The sequence below is a fragment of the Sphaeramia orbicularis genome, chromosome 11 (genome assembly GCF_902148855.1).
Source record: "Sphaeramia orbicularis chromosome 11, fSphaOr1.1, whole genome shotgun sequence".
In the NCBI taxonomy this organism is placed as follows: Eukaryota; Metazoa; Chordata; class Actinopteri; order Kurtiformes; family Apogonidae; genus Sphaeramia; species Sphaeramia orbicularis.
In genome coordinates this window covers 20,691,630-20,705,720 of record NC_043967.1, presented here as the reverse complement: position 1 = coordinate 20,705,720, position 14,091 = coordinate 20,691,630, and the positions used below count along the sequence as shown (strand labels likewise).

The 14,091-nt window shown below is 38.0% G+C and overlaps 2 protein-coding genes across 3 annotated transcripts in view; one reads left to right on the top strand and one right to left on the bottom strand.

Annotated features, from left to right (window-relative positions):
* Positions 1 to 469: 469 nt before the first annotated feature.
* Positions 470 to 8,433, bottom strand: trappc3 (trafficking protein particle complex subunit 3). 2 transcript variants are annotated; one of them, XM_030147761.1, is made up of 5 exons: positions 8,246 to 8,433; positions 7,059 to 7,156; positions 4,901 to 5,000; positions 1,862 to 2,044; positions 470 to 1,238 (listed from the first exon to the last, which is right to left on the bottom strand). In XM_030147761.1, the coding sequence occupies exons 1-5, from the start codon at positions 8,309 to 8,311 to the stop codon at positions 1,119 to 1,121; spliced, it is 567 nt and encodes a 188-aa protein (XP_030003621.1). In that variant the 5' UTR covers positions 8,312 to 8,433; the 3' UTR covers positions 470 to 1,118. The 2 variants fall into 2 exon arrangements, with proteins under 2 accessions (XP_030003621.1, XP_030003622.1); XM_030147762.1 differs by having other exon boundaries at positions 8,270 to 8,433.
* A 779-nt stretch (positions 8,434 to 9,212) lies between these two features.
* The window catches only part of smap2 (small ArfGAP2), a 36,438-nt gene continuing 31,559 nt past the window's right edge, over positions 9,213 to 14,091 (top strand). The window contains exon 1 of the mRNA XM_030147495.1: positions 9,213 to 9,646. Within this exon, the coding sequence (XP_030003355.1) occupies positions 9,544 to 9,646 (103 nt within the window). The 5' untranslated portion in view covers positions 9,213 to 9,543. The remainder of the gene's footprint in view (positions 9,647 to 14,091) is intronic.

Below are 14,091 nucleotides of genomic sequence, written 5' to 3'. Positions count from 1 at the left end.
TGGGACCAGGATTGACTGTGTGTGTGTGTGTATGTGTGTGAATGGCCATCTGTGTGTTCTGTTATTGACGAGGTGTGCAGTAAGTCTGTTTTTTACTTTGGGGGTTGATGTAAAACCGTCCACAGGTGTGACAACCAGATCCAGGCACTGGTGAGAGTTTAAGAGTCAGGCCCTGCTTTCTCTGCACACATACACACACAAAACCACAAACACACAGATTACTTCCATGTATCCTGAACAAACATAAGAGTGGTATTAAGTCTGTTATTGTTTGCCTTCACAGAGCGGCTGCGGTGCTCCAAAGGAAAAACACTCCCTCAGTACACTGACAAGGTGGTACAGAGGACACAGCATGTGTGTGTGCATGTGTGTGTGTTTGTATGTGGGCAGCGAAAACTGTTCCAGATCTCCAAACAGGTACGTTATCGCCCCACTCTGCTCTCACGAACACAAGAGAAAGCAAAACATGTCAAATTTGTCACTTTTATTTGACAAAAACATGGAGATAAATTAACATGCCAAACAACTGGCAGTAATATACAATCTGATTTTATTATTAAAAAAACATAACATAAAAAAAAAAAGCATTTCAGTGTACGGTTGTGTAGCCATGCACGAAAAATGCATTATTTTTTCAAGATATAGGAAAACAGTTTTTTGTTAAAGTGCAGACAAAAAAAAAAGGTTCAAGGTCTTTACTTCATCCTTTTGTCTGCTGACATTTAGATACAGACATTAAAAAAAACAACAGCCTTGGAGCCGTGTCCAGGGGATGGGGTGCACTTCTCAAGTCTATCTCACATTTTTCTTTTACTCTAGGATGAATCTCAGTTTCTTAAATCCATTCTTTGCACATACAGGCACAAAAATAATAGCAAAATCCACCATATCATACATTTTTGCTCTTATTTCTTTCATGTGATGGATCAGGAATCTGCTGTTAATACCAAGCCCTTCCACTGAAAATAAAATTAAAGGGTGCCAGGAACAGACACATACTTTGGGCTACCGAGACGTACAAGTCAGCTGGATTTGTTTTTTTTTTTCAGTCTGTGAGTGATGGTCCTCCTTTGCAAATGTTCTCCACAAAAGTAACAGAAGAGACGTCTGATGAAACCTCATTCGTCTCCTGCTGGGAGATTCTCCTCGATCCTCTTGATAAACTTCATACGAATTTCTGTCACATTGTCACCTCTCAGTGTGTCCTGGACAAATCTGACATCCACCGCCATCTGGACCTAAATACAGTTTGTAGAAGTTATATGAATATGCAGAACGTTGATTTTATGTCACATAAAGTAATTACAATTTGAATTATGTGCAATAAGTTCCGCAAAATCCTCTGTTCTTGCAATATTTATTCAATATTTATCTACACAGAAATGCACTATTTTAATAGACTTGAGTTCATAGAGATACATACTGTTAATACTGTTCATATATATATGTGTGTGTGGGTGTGTCTGTGTATTGTTAATACTGTTCATATATATATATATACACACACACACACACACACACACCCATACATACTGTTAATACTGTTCATATATATATACTTTTAGTATTGTTTATAGATATACATACTGTTAATATTGTGTCTATTCATATTTTATATATATAATTTATTTTACTTTTAGTTCTGTTCCATTTTCCTTTTTGTAAAATGTTATATTCTATTTTCTGATCTTATTTTTAGTTTTTGTAATTTTATATTCGCTCTGTTTTTATTTTCTGAAGCATTGGTTTTTTATTACTATTGTTTGTACTGACTGGAGTAGTACTCCTAATATCACAGTACACACAATGACAATAAACGCTGTTCTATTCTATTTTAATATGAATTTCAGGGCTGTCGTACCATCTCCAGAGCTCCCCTGAGGATCCCACACAGAAGGTTGGAGTAGATCAGGGTGCTGTGGTTATCTGGCAGCTCCACAAAGTCTACCAGCGGGTTGCTTTCCAGGATGAGGGAGAATTCATCTCCAGCTGGGCTCCAGTTGGTCACGCTCGGTGTGATTCCTAGGTACATCTTAAATGCAACCTGCCGGAAAACACAAGGCGGTCAAGGACGGACACAAAGCAGGGATTACTCAATTAAAAAACAGGACATAAACAGATTTTAGATTAATGACACTGGTGTGAAGCTGACATGATCGGCCTAATAACATCTTAATCAGCTTAAGAATCAACACGGGATTTCTTCAGGTTCTGCAGGCTTTTAAATACATTTGTAAGACCATTATAAATGCAATTTATAACCGTTTTCTGTTGTCTGAGCTGGTTCTCATTGAACCTGCACTTACCCATATTGGATCAAGTACCATTAACGTTAAATACTTTAATTTATCACACTCGCTGTGTAAACTCTGACAAAGCTGCACAGTTTGCATTAGCAGTTATTGGTTCCATATTTGTCATGCTTTGCAGTTGTGACTGCGTGATAAATGCAACTTTTGACCAAAAACACATGTAAAAGCAAGTCTTTCTAACATTAACTTTATAATCAAATCCATTTTTGAGACCTGTCAGTGTGGTATTTGAGACATTTTAAAGATGAAAATGCAGATAATTGGATTTCAGACTTCATAAAGGACCCCAAAAAACCCTGTATGAAAAAATAAATACATAATGAAATCCCAGTCTCTCCCTTGTCTTACTTGATCCTGAACTAAATATTTTAGAGAATTTAGCTGAATAGGAAAAAGTAATTACATTTATAACATTATTTAGGAAGTTGTATTTTCCCTCCTCACAATTATGGACTAAATTACATCATTATGACCACTTGCTCGAGATGACAATCTGCAATAAAGGATACATACAATTACCAATAAAAGCATCTTTACACTAGTGCCAGTGACCCAGTGACATTATATCTATATATATTCTGTTAGTATTTAATGCGTCTAAAATACACATGCCAAATGAGATGTGATACAAAAATGCAGTACATTTGTCAAATACTTAGGACACATTAGTTAGGAAACTTCAAAACGCATGTTAGCAAGTAGGTCTAAGAGCATCCCATCAGATAATAACTGCAGTGATTATTATGTTAACATTTATTATGACGTAGCTTAAGCATCACATGGCATTGATGCATCCTGAAATCAAAGGTAAAGGCCATCAAACTAAATATTGTGTATAGATTCATTATCAGATCACTATGTGAATGTTGTCTAATTTTGGCCAGAGGAGACATGTCATGTCCTGTCCAAATTTAGAGAGGTCAGTTCTTTCTAAAAATTACCTTAACCCATTTATATTTTTTCCAAACCACCAAACTCAAATAAAATGCATCCACCCCAGTGAGTGTTACTCAGTACTTCCTCCAGCTGCTTCAGTAATAGCCATTGTCTTCTCATTTCGTTGTCTTTCCCGGACTTCCTTTTGTATGAAACAACTGCAGGAAGTCTTGAGTTTGTGTGAACAAAGTTCTAATAGTATCTGCACTCACCCGTTTCTGACACCTGCTGCTGGATGCTTTCATTCCTGCCATTTCCTTGTGATGTCATATGTATTTTCCAGTTGCACAGGTGCAAATACTGAAAATATTAAATAGACCTGTGCACAAATCTGTGCAGTACATATTTGAAGGCCTGTCAACATTAAAGGGGTCATATTTTGCTAAACCTGCTTTTATTAGTCTTTGGTTCATTTATTTGTGTATCTGGACCCTAATAATTCATAAAGATTGAATTTGAACCCTCCAGGTGCTGCAAAGCTATCTTTATATTCATTTGGGCAAAAATCGAGTGGATTTCTACAACCTGTTTTAATTCCTGCTTAATTTCTTGGATCTATAACTAGTTACGTCACGACATTTGCACATATAAGGTCAAGACTTCAATGAACATTTCTCCGAGTACGACATAATTGTCTGTCAGCAGCAGCGGTTGTAGATCAGACTGAAAATATGTCCAAACTTCGAGCTGATTAACTAAAATGTTCAGTTGTTGGTTGAATGGGACAGAGCAGCACAGCCAACAACCTGGAGGGGGTGGGGCGTGAAGTGGCTCATTTGCATTTAAAGGGCCAGCGCTCAAAACGACCTTTCTGGTGTCATTACTCAGAAATAGGGTTGAAGATGGACCTGTGGAGTTGAATTAATGAAGGACTCAGACCCTAGCATAGCATTTACAGTTTATGTAGACCACAGGGAAATGGTTTAAAATGCATAATTCCACTTAAAAAAACCAAAATATTACTCCTTTAAGACAGCTGACAATTTGTGATTATTGCCACACAGTCTCTCAATAAAAAAATAAAACAAAAGTGTGGTTTTTAAAATGGTAGACTTGAACTGAGAGGTTTCATGATAACCTAAGGCGTGGCTATTACGGCAATTTCCAAACCATTGTCCCAAAGTTGTCCTCCATTTACAAGCATGACCCTCTCATCAGAAACAGTTCCTCCAGCTAAAGTGAGGATACATCTGTGGGAACAGTTTATCAAGCAACAACAGCAACACCTTGAAAACAGCTGGAGTGTTGAGGAACCTCGAACTAAGTGTTTATTTCCTATATATTTGGAATTATCACGCAAGGAATACCAAAACAAAACAGAGAAGACTGAGATGAGTAAATAGAAAATGTGCCGAAGTCATTAATATTCTGTATAGTTGTACACACGGAATCTGGGAAAAGGGGTGAGATTACCCTTTGTTCAACAGGTAACACATTTTCAAGGTCTCAACTACAAGAGGATAAGTGGACCACAGAGGACTCCTATCCAGGACATCTTATCAACTTTTCCTCAACTCTCTTTCATCATTCGTTCCTTGCTGTTTTATCGAACCCTTTCTCCATAATCTGCCTTTTCTTACTCCTTCTCACTCCTTCCATGTTTGGGAGAAGTCTACCGTCACGCTCTGATTGGCCCGGAACCTTCCAATTACCTTAGCAATGACATCGGCTGTTTCTCGGAAATCCTGACACCTGCCGATGCTGGAGCGTGCCAGAAAGTCCTCGATCAGACGCACTCCAATGTTATAACCCCTACGGAGGAGAAAGAGAGGAGGGAGAGAGCATGTCAAATTTTGTCATAGTAGAGGAAAAGCGAAGAAGGAAAATGACAGGAAAGAGAGAGGAGAGAGTGCCAAGTGCTCTGAGACATTCTTGGTTCGCATAGTAAACTTGGCAAATAACAATAACTCTGATTAGAAGGTCAAGTTAAGCTATCGGAACCACAGAGTCTGAAGCCAACTGATGCTTCTAAACCCTAACATGGTCTGTCTCTGACCACTTAGCTGGCAACAGGCAGACCGGGCACCGTAAACCCACTGCCTTCTAAGGCCAGGTAAGACCAGCCTGGTCACGGCTTAGCTCAGAGAAAGCTTAGGGTTGCTGCACAACCACAAAAGCAAAGTAAATCCAGTCCAAAGTTCTGTCAGCATCACAGGATGTTTTGAATTGCTGAGCTTTACGCCAATCACTACTTTCATAATCTTATTTATGGGAGTACGGAATCCAAGAGTTTTTGAATTTTTTTTTCTTTTTTTCATAAAACCCCATTTCATTTTTCTCTTTCCCAGGTGATCATTTGACTTCCAAGAAATTAAACAAAAAAAGGTGAATCTTTGAGTCAGATGCATGACAGATAACTCCTCAAAATATCATATAACAATGTGCAAGAGCTGCACAGTAAATAAACCCTCAACATCAGTCTGTGTAATTAAAGAACTGCAAATGACAGCAATTTAATTAAGTAATATATATGCATGTGTGTACATGACCATAACCCCTTATTCTGTTTGTACACAGTCTGCTTATTATCTACACCTATAAGAAGCGACTAATCAGTCTTTGTTTGGGCTTGTGCAGTGTTTGGTCACATGACAATCCAGTTTTAGAAAAGGTGAAAATGACAACATTGAGCTCATCAAAAATCTAAATGCAACCTCTGGTGATAATTCTAGTTCAGTGACAACAACCTTTATCTCAAATCACAAATCTGAATACTCTCCACAAAGTTTGCAATCATACATCCCAACATGCACCACACACCTATGTTGTCACCTAAGGTAAATATCCAGACCACTCTGTGAATTACCGTATTCAAGGGGTGTAAGGCTACAGAAAAATTTTGATTCGGTACATTTTCGGTACAGGGGTCCTCGGTTCAATACATTTTCAGTACAGTGAAGGAGACCAGTGGAGGGGGGGTATGGGGGGGTGCACTCTGTAACTACCGAAAGTGAAACTTAACACGCTTTGAACATCCGACCCAGCTTCTGTGCCTCTGTTATACTTTCTGTTGTCATATTTACTCCCCCTTACTGGTGCCCCCGGCCTCAGAACAGTGTTTTGCTTTTTTTGCAGCTGTGCTGAGAATTCAGCAGCGGTGCCACTGCAGAATGTGTACAGGGGAAACCCTGCACATGGGTTCTGCTTGCAGACACCCTGCCTCCTGAATGTTTGTGTTCTTCACATACGGTACATATATTCCTTCGGTACACCTCCATATTGTATTGAAGGCCCAGAACCAAAACGGTTCGGTACAAACGAGTGCACCGTTACACCCCTACTGTGTTCACCTCTTCAGAATAGCCTACCCACCATAACTATTACTCTTCATTTTACTTTGTACTGTACCTGTTCATGTTTTATGTAATGTAATAACTTTTGTATCTATTAATTTATTTCTTTTGTATTCTATGCATTGTCTTTTTTACCCTCTGCTGTACAGTGTCCTTGGGTGTCGTGAAAGGCACTTATGAGTGAAATACATTATTAATATTTATTTATATTAAAAAGCTTTGTTTATGTGCTGTTGGCCTGTCTTTTACTGAAAAAAAATATTTCAGCTCACTGGCATAGTCTGTATCAACTATTATATTATAACCGAGTTAAAAAGTTTGATAAACACTGCATCCAAAGTTTGGGGAAATGGATCATCTTGAGAATGTACTACTATATAGCAATGTCCTAATCTCTATAAATGTTCTTTCAGAGTTTAAAACACCAAAGCATAATGCAATATGTTCCAGTAATAAGAGCACACTACATTTTGGAAGTCTTACAACAACATTCAGTGAAAGTTAACAGGGTACTTACATCTTGTCCAGTTGTTTATTGACTTCCTCATCATTCTCATAGTCTTTACAAAGCTGAGTGACTAGGGCCCCATAGGTGAGTGTGAACAGCTCAGAGTTCTGTAGACGAGAAAACACAATTCTCATATTACTCTTGCTGTTTAAAGTTAAATGAGTAACATTGGACGAAAGACAGAGTGGTGTGGTAGACAGTGGAGGTACATGGTGGTAAGAATTATGTTGATATTAATAAAACAGATCTCTTAGATTGTAGCTCAAAACAAACTGAAGTAGCCCTTTAGTCACGTCAATCAAAGGCAAAAATATTTATGACATTACAGCAGTGAAGAGGAAACTAAACTAATGAGGTAGAACTGGCCAAAAGCAAGATTCGTCTTACATGTCTAAAAACATCTAGCTGCAAAATGAAGTAAACGAATAAAAACTAGCAATAAAATGGATTTAATACATCATCTGTGAGCTTGCATTTTAATGGAAAGGTCCACACTCTTTAAACTTAAAACTACTCAACAAAACAGTTCCCTCTACATGTTATCATAAGGTCAAACAACATTCCATTAACATGTACAATAATATTACATTCTTTCATTATGAACAATAAATGCGCAAGGTGTTAGCTCCTAGTGTTGGAATGGGATGTCGAATGAATGAAAACAATTTATTTACACATTCCATACATAGGATTACATATGTTTAGGTTTTTTTTCCCCACATTAATTTAAATCTAAAGTGTGTGGCAACTGTAATGCCCCTTGTAAAATAGCAATAAAGACCGAGATAGTAATTTTTAATCAAATTAGGAATGAACACTATGTCATGTCCAGCAAAATTGTTAGCTGAATAATAAGAAATTGCCTATTAACATATCACGACCATCCTATTGCAGAAATTAAAAACATTCAGAGAAAGTGCGTTTTTAATTTAATAAAGTAGGTGCAAACAGGCCCATTACAGTGTACAGCTACCGGTATGTTTAGCTAGCATAGCTTGACGTTTTAGATTTTCCAAACACTCATTCTTCCACACTCACTAATGACAAACAGCAACTTAAACTATGCTGCCAAAAAATTAACAAAATAAATAGACGAAGACATATCAGTAATTCAAGAAAACGCCAGGAATGAGCCAGTAAACTAGCTAGCGTTGGATGGATAACATTAGCATTTTGGCTAGCTAGCTTAAACTGACGTTAATCCTGCTGGAGTCGCCTACCATCTTCTTGCTGTCTGTTGTTCGGTTGGACTGCCTGGACATTGTGGACAGTGTTACAGGCTTACACAGGTGGTGACTCGATATTAATCCTTTATTTATTTGATTCAGACTAAGCAGTTGTTTCCGTAATGGCCAGTATACTCAGTCACTTCAACCGATGTCAAGTTAGCTACATTTTTGCAACTACTTCCTGTTAGCATTAGCACTACACGTCACAATTGAAAGAAACTAGGGACTCATAATAACACCTTTTTGTAGTATACAGAATAATTTTATTTAAAAAGCATGACTAAGTCCGTAAAATTTGTTTATATCACGTCTTTACACATTTATCATCACTGTGTTTAGATTAAAACATTTATTTTGAAGGTAATAGTAGTCACTTCCGGTTGTGTTCTGCAGTCAGCTGATCTGAGTGAGCCTTCCTCTGGTGTTCATCTTCATCCAGGTTGAGTGATCGCCCCCTTTTGGCGTGGAGGAGACTAGAAGAGAGCAACTTCTGAAAAACTGTTACTGACCAGCGGGTGGCAGTACATAAAACTACACCTGTATTAAAAAAAAAGGAACGATTTCAGATATTAATATTTTCTTAGTATTGAGTTTATGGCTTATATCTCGATGTTTTGGCTTTATTATTCACCATGACATGGATGCTGGTAAATCACACTTAACTGATCTGAGTTGTTTTTATTTCTGTATCTTATGTGATTTGGCAGTATAGTTCCTTCTTGTGATTATAGCATTAAAGCATGTTGGGTTTGATAGTTTGGTGTTTTGTGAGGAAGGTAAATACACGTTTTAACATGACTTTGCAGATGTAAGCTTGGAAGCATGGCAGTCTCTCTCTCTCTCTCTCTCTCTCTCTCTCTCTCTCTCTCTCTCTCTCTTGTGTGAGTGAGTGAGTCAGAGAAAGAGGAAGAGAGAAAGAGGAGGAGGAGAGTCAGTGGAAATCAGTAGTAGGATACAGATGCGTCTTAAAGTCGACATTACACTACAATTTGGATTACATGTTTTTTGTTTTTTTGTCTTGATTAAGATATTTACACCTCCAATAAGCCGCATGCTTTAGTTGAAAGGCAGTCACCCCATATTGGTGAAACTAACTCGCCTTTGCTTTGTACCAGGAGGAGGAAGAAGAGGAGGAGGAGGAAGAGGAGGAGGGACGGAGCGCACTGACGCTGCGCGCACTACTGCTCTCATTTTGCGAAATTAGAGGCTATTTGACAATAGCCGGCACGGACTGAAGTGGAGGCGGTGGGAACTGGAGTGCAATAATGACGGGCAAATCTGTGAAAGACGTGGACAGATACCAGGCTGTCCTCAACTCATTATTGGCGCTGGAGGAGAATAAATTCTGCGCTGATTGCGAATCTAAAGGTCGGTGGGTTTTTCTTTTTTTCTTTTCTTTTTTTTATTTGTTCATCCTTATTTGCTTCTATCTCCATCTTTTAACATCTATATCTATATTTATTGTTTGTGATGCTGGAGTACAGACTGTGTATCTGCCTGTATGTGTGTGTATGTGTGTGTGCATGGATCGTCCCCTCGTTCTCATTTACTACGCTAGAAAATGCGGCGTTGCATTCATCATCCCTCGACCAATTACATTGTACTATGGAGCAAGACACGGGGCTGAAGCATGGCACGGATACATCATGCCAAGGTGTTAGGTAGTCCTGTTTATTCATTCATCAGCACCGAAACGTGAGTGATTATTTGGAAAAAAAAAACAACAACAATTAAATAAATAAATAGTGTCTAAGGCTCCATGCACAGGCAGTAGCAGACACAGAGAATAAACACCTGTACTGACTTTGAGTCACCCTGAACACACTGTTCCTGCAGGAGGAGAGCAGATGGGGACACGAGGAAGCTCAACTCTTAAGAAGCATCCCCATTTAACCATTTTATCACATATAACTGTTGTTTATGTATATATTTCCTTCCTTGATTTAGTTATTTATTGTTTATTTATTCACTAGCACAACTAAGAAAGGCATTGGTAAAAGACTATATGTGGATTTGTGTGTGTATATGTATAAATGTATATATGTGTGTGTGTGTGTGTGTGGATGAATGAGTGTGTGTGTATGTGTGTTTGCGTGTGTGAATAGATATATAAATATAGAAGAGTAATGTAAAAGGAAGAGGGACATATATTATTCAAAATATTGTAGGGAGACAGGGTGGGATTAAATAAGTTATACTTCTTCCCACCCCTTTTTCGGGCATGTAAATGGAATTATTGTGCTTTTCTTCTGACTAAGATTGTTATGATTCTTGATTTTTGTATTATTATGTATGTTTTGCAAGTGCATATATGTTAAATTTCATTGCATGTTCGGAATAAATCACTAAATCATAACAGCATCACAAGTGTTCTGATGCCCGACACTCCTTATAATAAGTTATAGTGTCATATTTGAGGCTTTGGTGATTTTATTCATTTTGGATAATGTACAATCTCTTGGTGTTCTTAATAAAAATGTATCAGAGGAATACTTTATATATAGAACAAGAACAGTAGCAACACTTTTCATGTGTTGTTGTCATGCTAATGTACTTTGTGCCTGTTTGTTGCCTTGATAAGGCCTTGAACTGTGTCATCAGCTGTTTGCGGAACCTGTTTCGCCACATTGAAGGGTAAACACTGCTGTAGTGGTTACAAATAACATGGAAGTGGAGAATGAAAAATACTATTAGACAGAAAAGAAAACAAGTGTTCTTCTATACAGGTGAAATTATACACGTTAATATAGAACAAACTGGCAAATACACAACAAAATAAGTGTAATTATATAGCTATAATTACTCTGTATGTGTTTGTTTTTGATATGTTGTACATTATATCTGCTTTGAATGGCAAATGAATGACATGCTGAGTACAGACATGGGTGAGACATTAAAGGACAACAGTCATTGTTTTATAAGCGTCTTAGGTAGGTGTTGTTCAACCACGTGGCCCCAGAACAGCTTCATGTCTGAATTGTACAGGCGCAACAGACTCCAATTTTGCCCTTATTTGGTGTTTTGATGATGATGATGATGCCGCTTGGTCTAAAATTTCCCAAAGGTGTTGAGTTGAATAGAGGTTTTGTCACTTTGAGAATTGCATATGATTCACGTTATTTTCATGCTTATCACACCATTTAATTATGGGGCTTTTAAGTGTATGAACATTGTCGACTCTCCTCAGATTTTTCCTTTAATTTGTCTGATTTTTTCACCCTCTATGCTGTGATTGATGAGATTGGAGTCGTGCACCATACCTTGTCCGAGAGGCGCATAATGTGAGCAGCTGTCTGATTGTCACTCTCCATGATTGGCAGAGTTCCCATCGCAGCCATAAATCCACAGCAGCGTACACAGATCACTGCACACACTCTTGCAAGGGACACCCTCAGGCTTCCCTGTAGAAACTTCATCAGCGATAATAAGCCACTTCTCATATTTCTCAAAAACTCAGGTGTAATGTTCAGGTTCAGCTGCTTTTCATTGACTTGAATGACACAATTGTTCCATTTTATGTGCAAAAAACCCCCCAAAAAACACAAAGACTTCATCTTTTTGCACTGAGTTTGCATCTCAAGCTCTATTTTTGGTTATCTACCTGCCAAATGCAGGTAAAATGATCTGCGGTGCTGATGCTGACATGACTCACCATTTCACCAGAAACGGTGACAAGGTCAAGCTGCTGAGGAAAATCTAACAAAAGCAAACATCATAGAGACATAAAGACGATGGATTTCCCTACATAACTCTGATGCAAAGTCATGGCATGGCTGTAATCTCCCACTAAGCTCAATAGGAATTTAATTTTGAGCTAATAAAATTCAGAAATGCATTTTACACAATGCTTAGTGAGCCAAGAAGCTAATTTCAAGCCTTTTAAGCAAGAAATAAAGACTTCAGGGATTCATAATGTATTAACATATTCACGATTATGTGCTAGTTTTAAGTGATGTTTTAAAGGAAATGTACTGTATATGATCTGGCCCTGAGGTCATTCCTATTTTTGTGTCCTTGTTTTTTGATATGTTGCTTCTTTTTTTGCTCTAAATTCAGCTTTTTTAGAGACAGAGCCCAACTTCCCCATTCGATGTGGAAAGTTTGATCCAGTCTGGCCTCACATAAAAGTACAGTCAGTATCAGCAGCGCATCATGAATGCAAGGTTTTGTAATAAAACATGAATGGAACAGCACAGTCTCCAGGCAAACGCACTTGTGACTGTTAGGTCTATTTTAAGGAGTGATATTTTGCTTTTCTTAAGATAAGATAGGATAAGATAAGATATATTTTATTAATCCCCCAAGGGTGAAATTCAAGTGTGTACAGCAGTGCAAGTCAGTATGTGTCAATACAATTAAAAACAATAAAGAGATAAAAATATAGACAATATTAACAAGTTTGTTAAAGTGACAAAAAATAACAATAATAATAATGATAAAGTGGCAGTAGGTGACTTTTTACAAGTGTGCAAGTGACATTGACAGATGCAACAACTGCTTAGAGCAGGTCGTTGAACAGTTGTTGAACTGCTGTTGAACAGTCTGATGGAACGAAGGAGCGCCTGAAACGTTCCGTCCTGCATCTGGGTGAGATAGTCGGTTGGCTGAATGAGCTGCCCATCAGCCACAGCTGATAAATGGAATTATAAATTATAAAACATTTCCCTGTGGTCTACACAAACTGTAAATGCTCTGCTTGGGTCTGAATTCTTCGTTAATTCAACTCCACAGGTCCATCTTCAACCCTATTTTTGAGTAATGACACGAAAAAGGTCATTTTGAGCGCTGGCCCTTTAAATACAAATGAGCCCCTTCATGCCCCACCCCTTCCAGGTTGTTGGCTGTGCTGCTCTGTCCCGTTCAACTGAACATTTTAGGTAATCTGCTCGAAGTTTGGACATATTTTCAGTATGGACTACAACCGCTGCTGTTGACAAACAATTATATCATACTCTGAGAAATGTTCATCGGAAGTCTTGACCTTATATGTGCAAATGTCATGATGTAACAAGTTATAAAATGTAACAAATTAAGCAGGAATTAAAACAGGTTGTAGAAATCCACTCGATTTTTGCCCAAATGAACATAAAGATAGCTTTGCAGCACCTGGAGGGTTCAAATTCAAACTTTATGAACTATTAGGTTCCAAATACACAAAGAAATGAACCAAAGACTAATAAAAGTGGGTTCAGCAAAATATGACCCCTTTAAAAAGTACAGTCTGATGGTTACTGAACGCAGAGAGTTTTGTGGTGCAGCTGACCTCTCTGATCTGAGGTTGACCTCCCTAATCCGGGTCACGTGTTAGGTTTGGGTTGTCATTTCACATTCAAGTGAACACCTGTTACATCTCACTCATAACCCTGCTGATTTATTTCTCACACATGGTTATCAAGCGTATTTTACTCGCTGTGATTGGCGTGACTGCACAACAGACGGGTGTAATTAGATTGTACATGAGATTAGGGGTTAGGCGTGGAAAGAGAAGCGAAGGGCAATGGAGATGCAACTGATAAGAAGGGACATTTTTCTGAATCCGTCACTGGTCTGTTACTATTATCCATGATTATGTGATATGACCATGATCTCATGTTTCAATATAAATAATATCATATTCATATAATAGTGCATATGCACATATAGGGCTGTTTCCTGTATGTAAGTAGTGTATTTAACCCTTAAAGACCCAAACAGCCACTGGTGACCAAAAGCATCTACTGATCTAACCTGATTAATAACTCCTGATCCAATAATCTTATTAATACATGTAAATAATTGGTGTAAAATACAGTTTGTCATCTTTTCATGGTCAT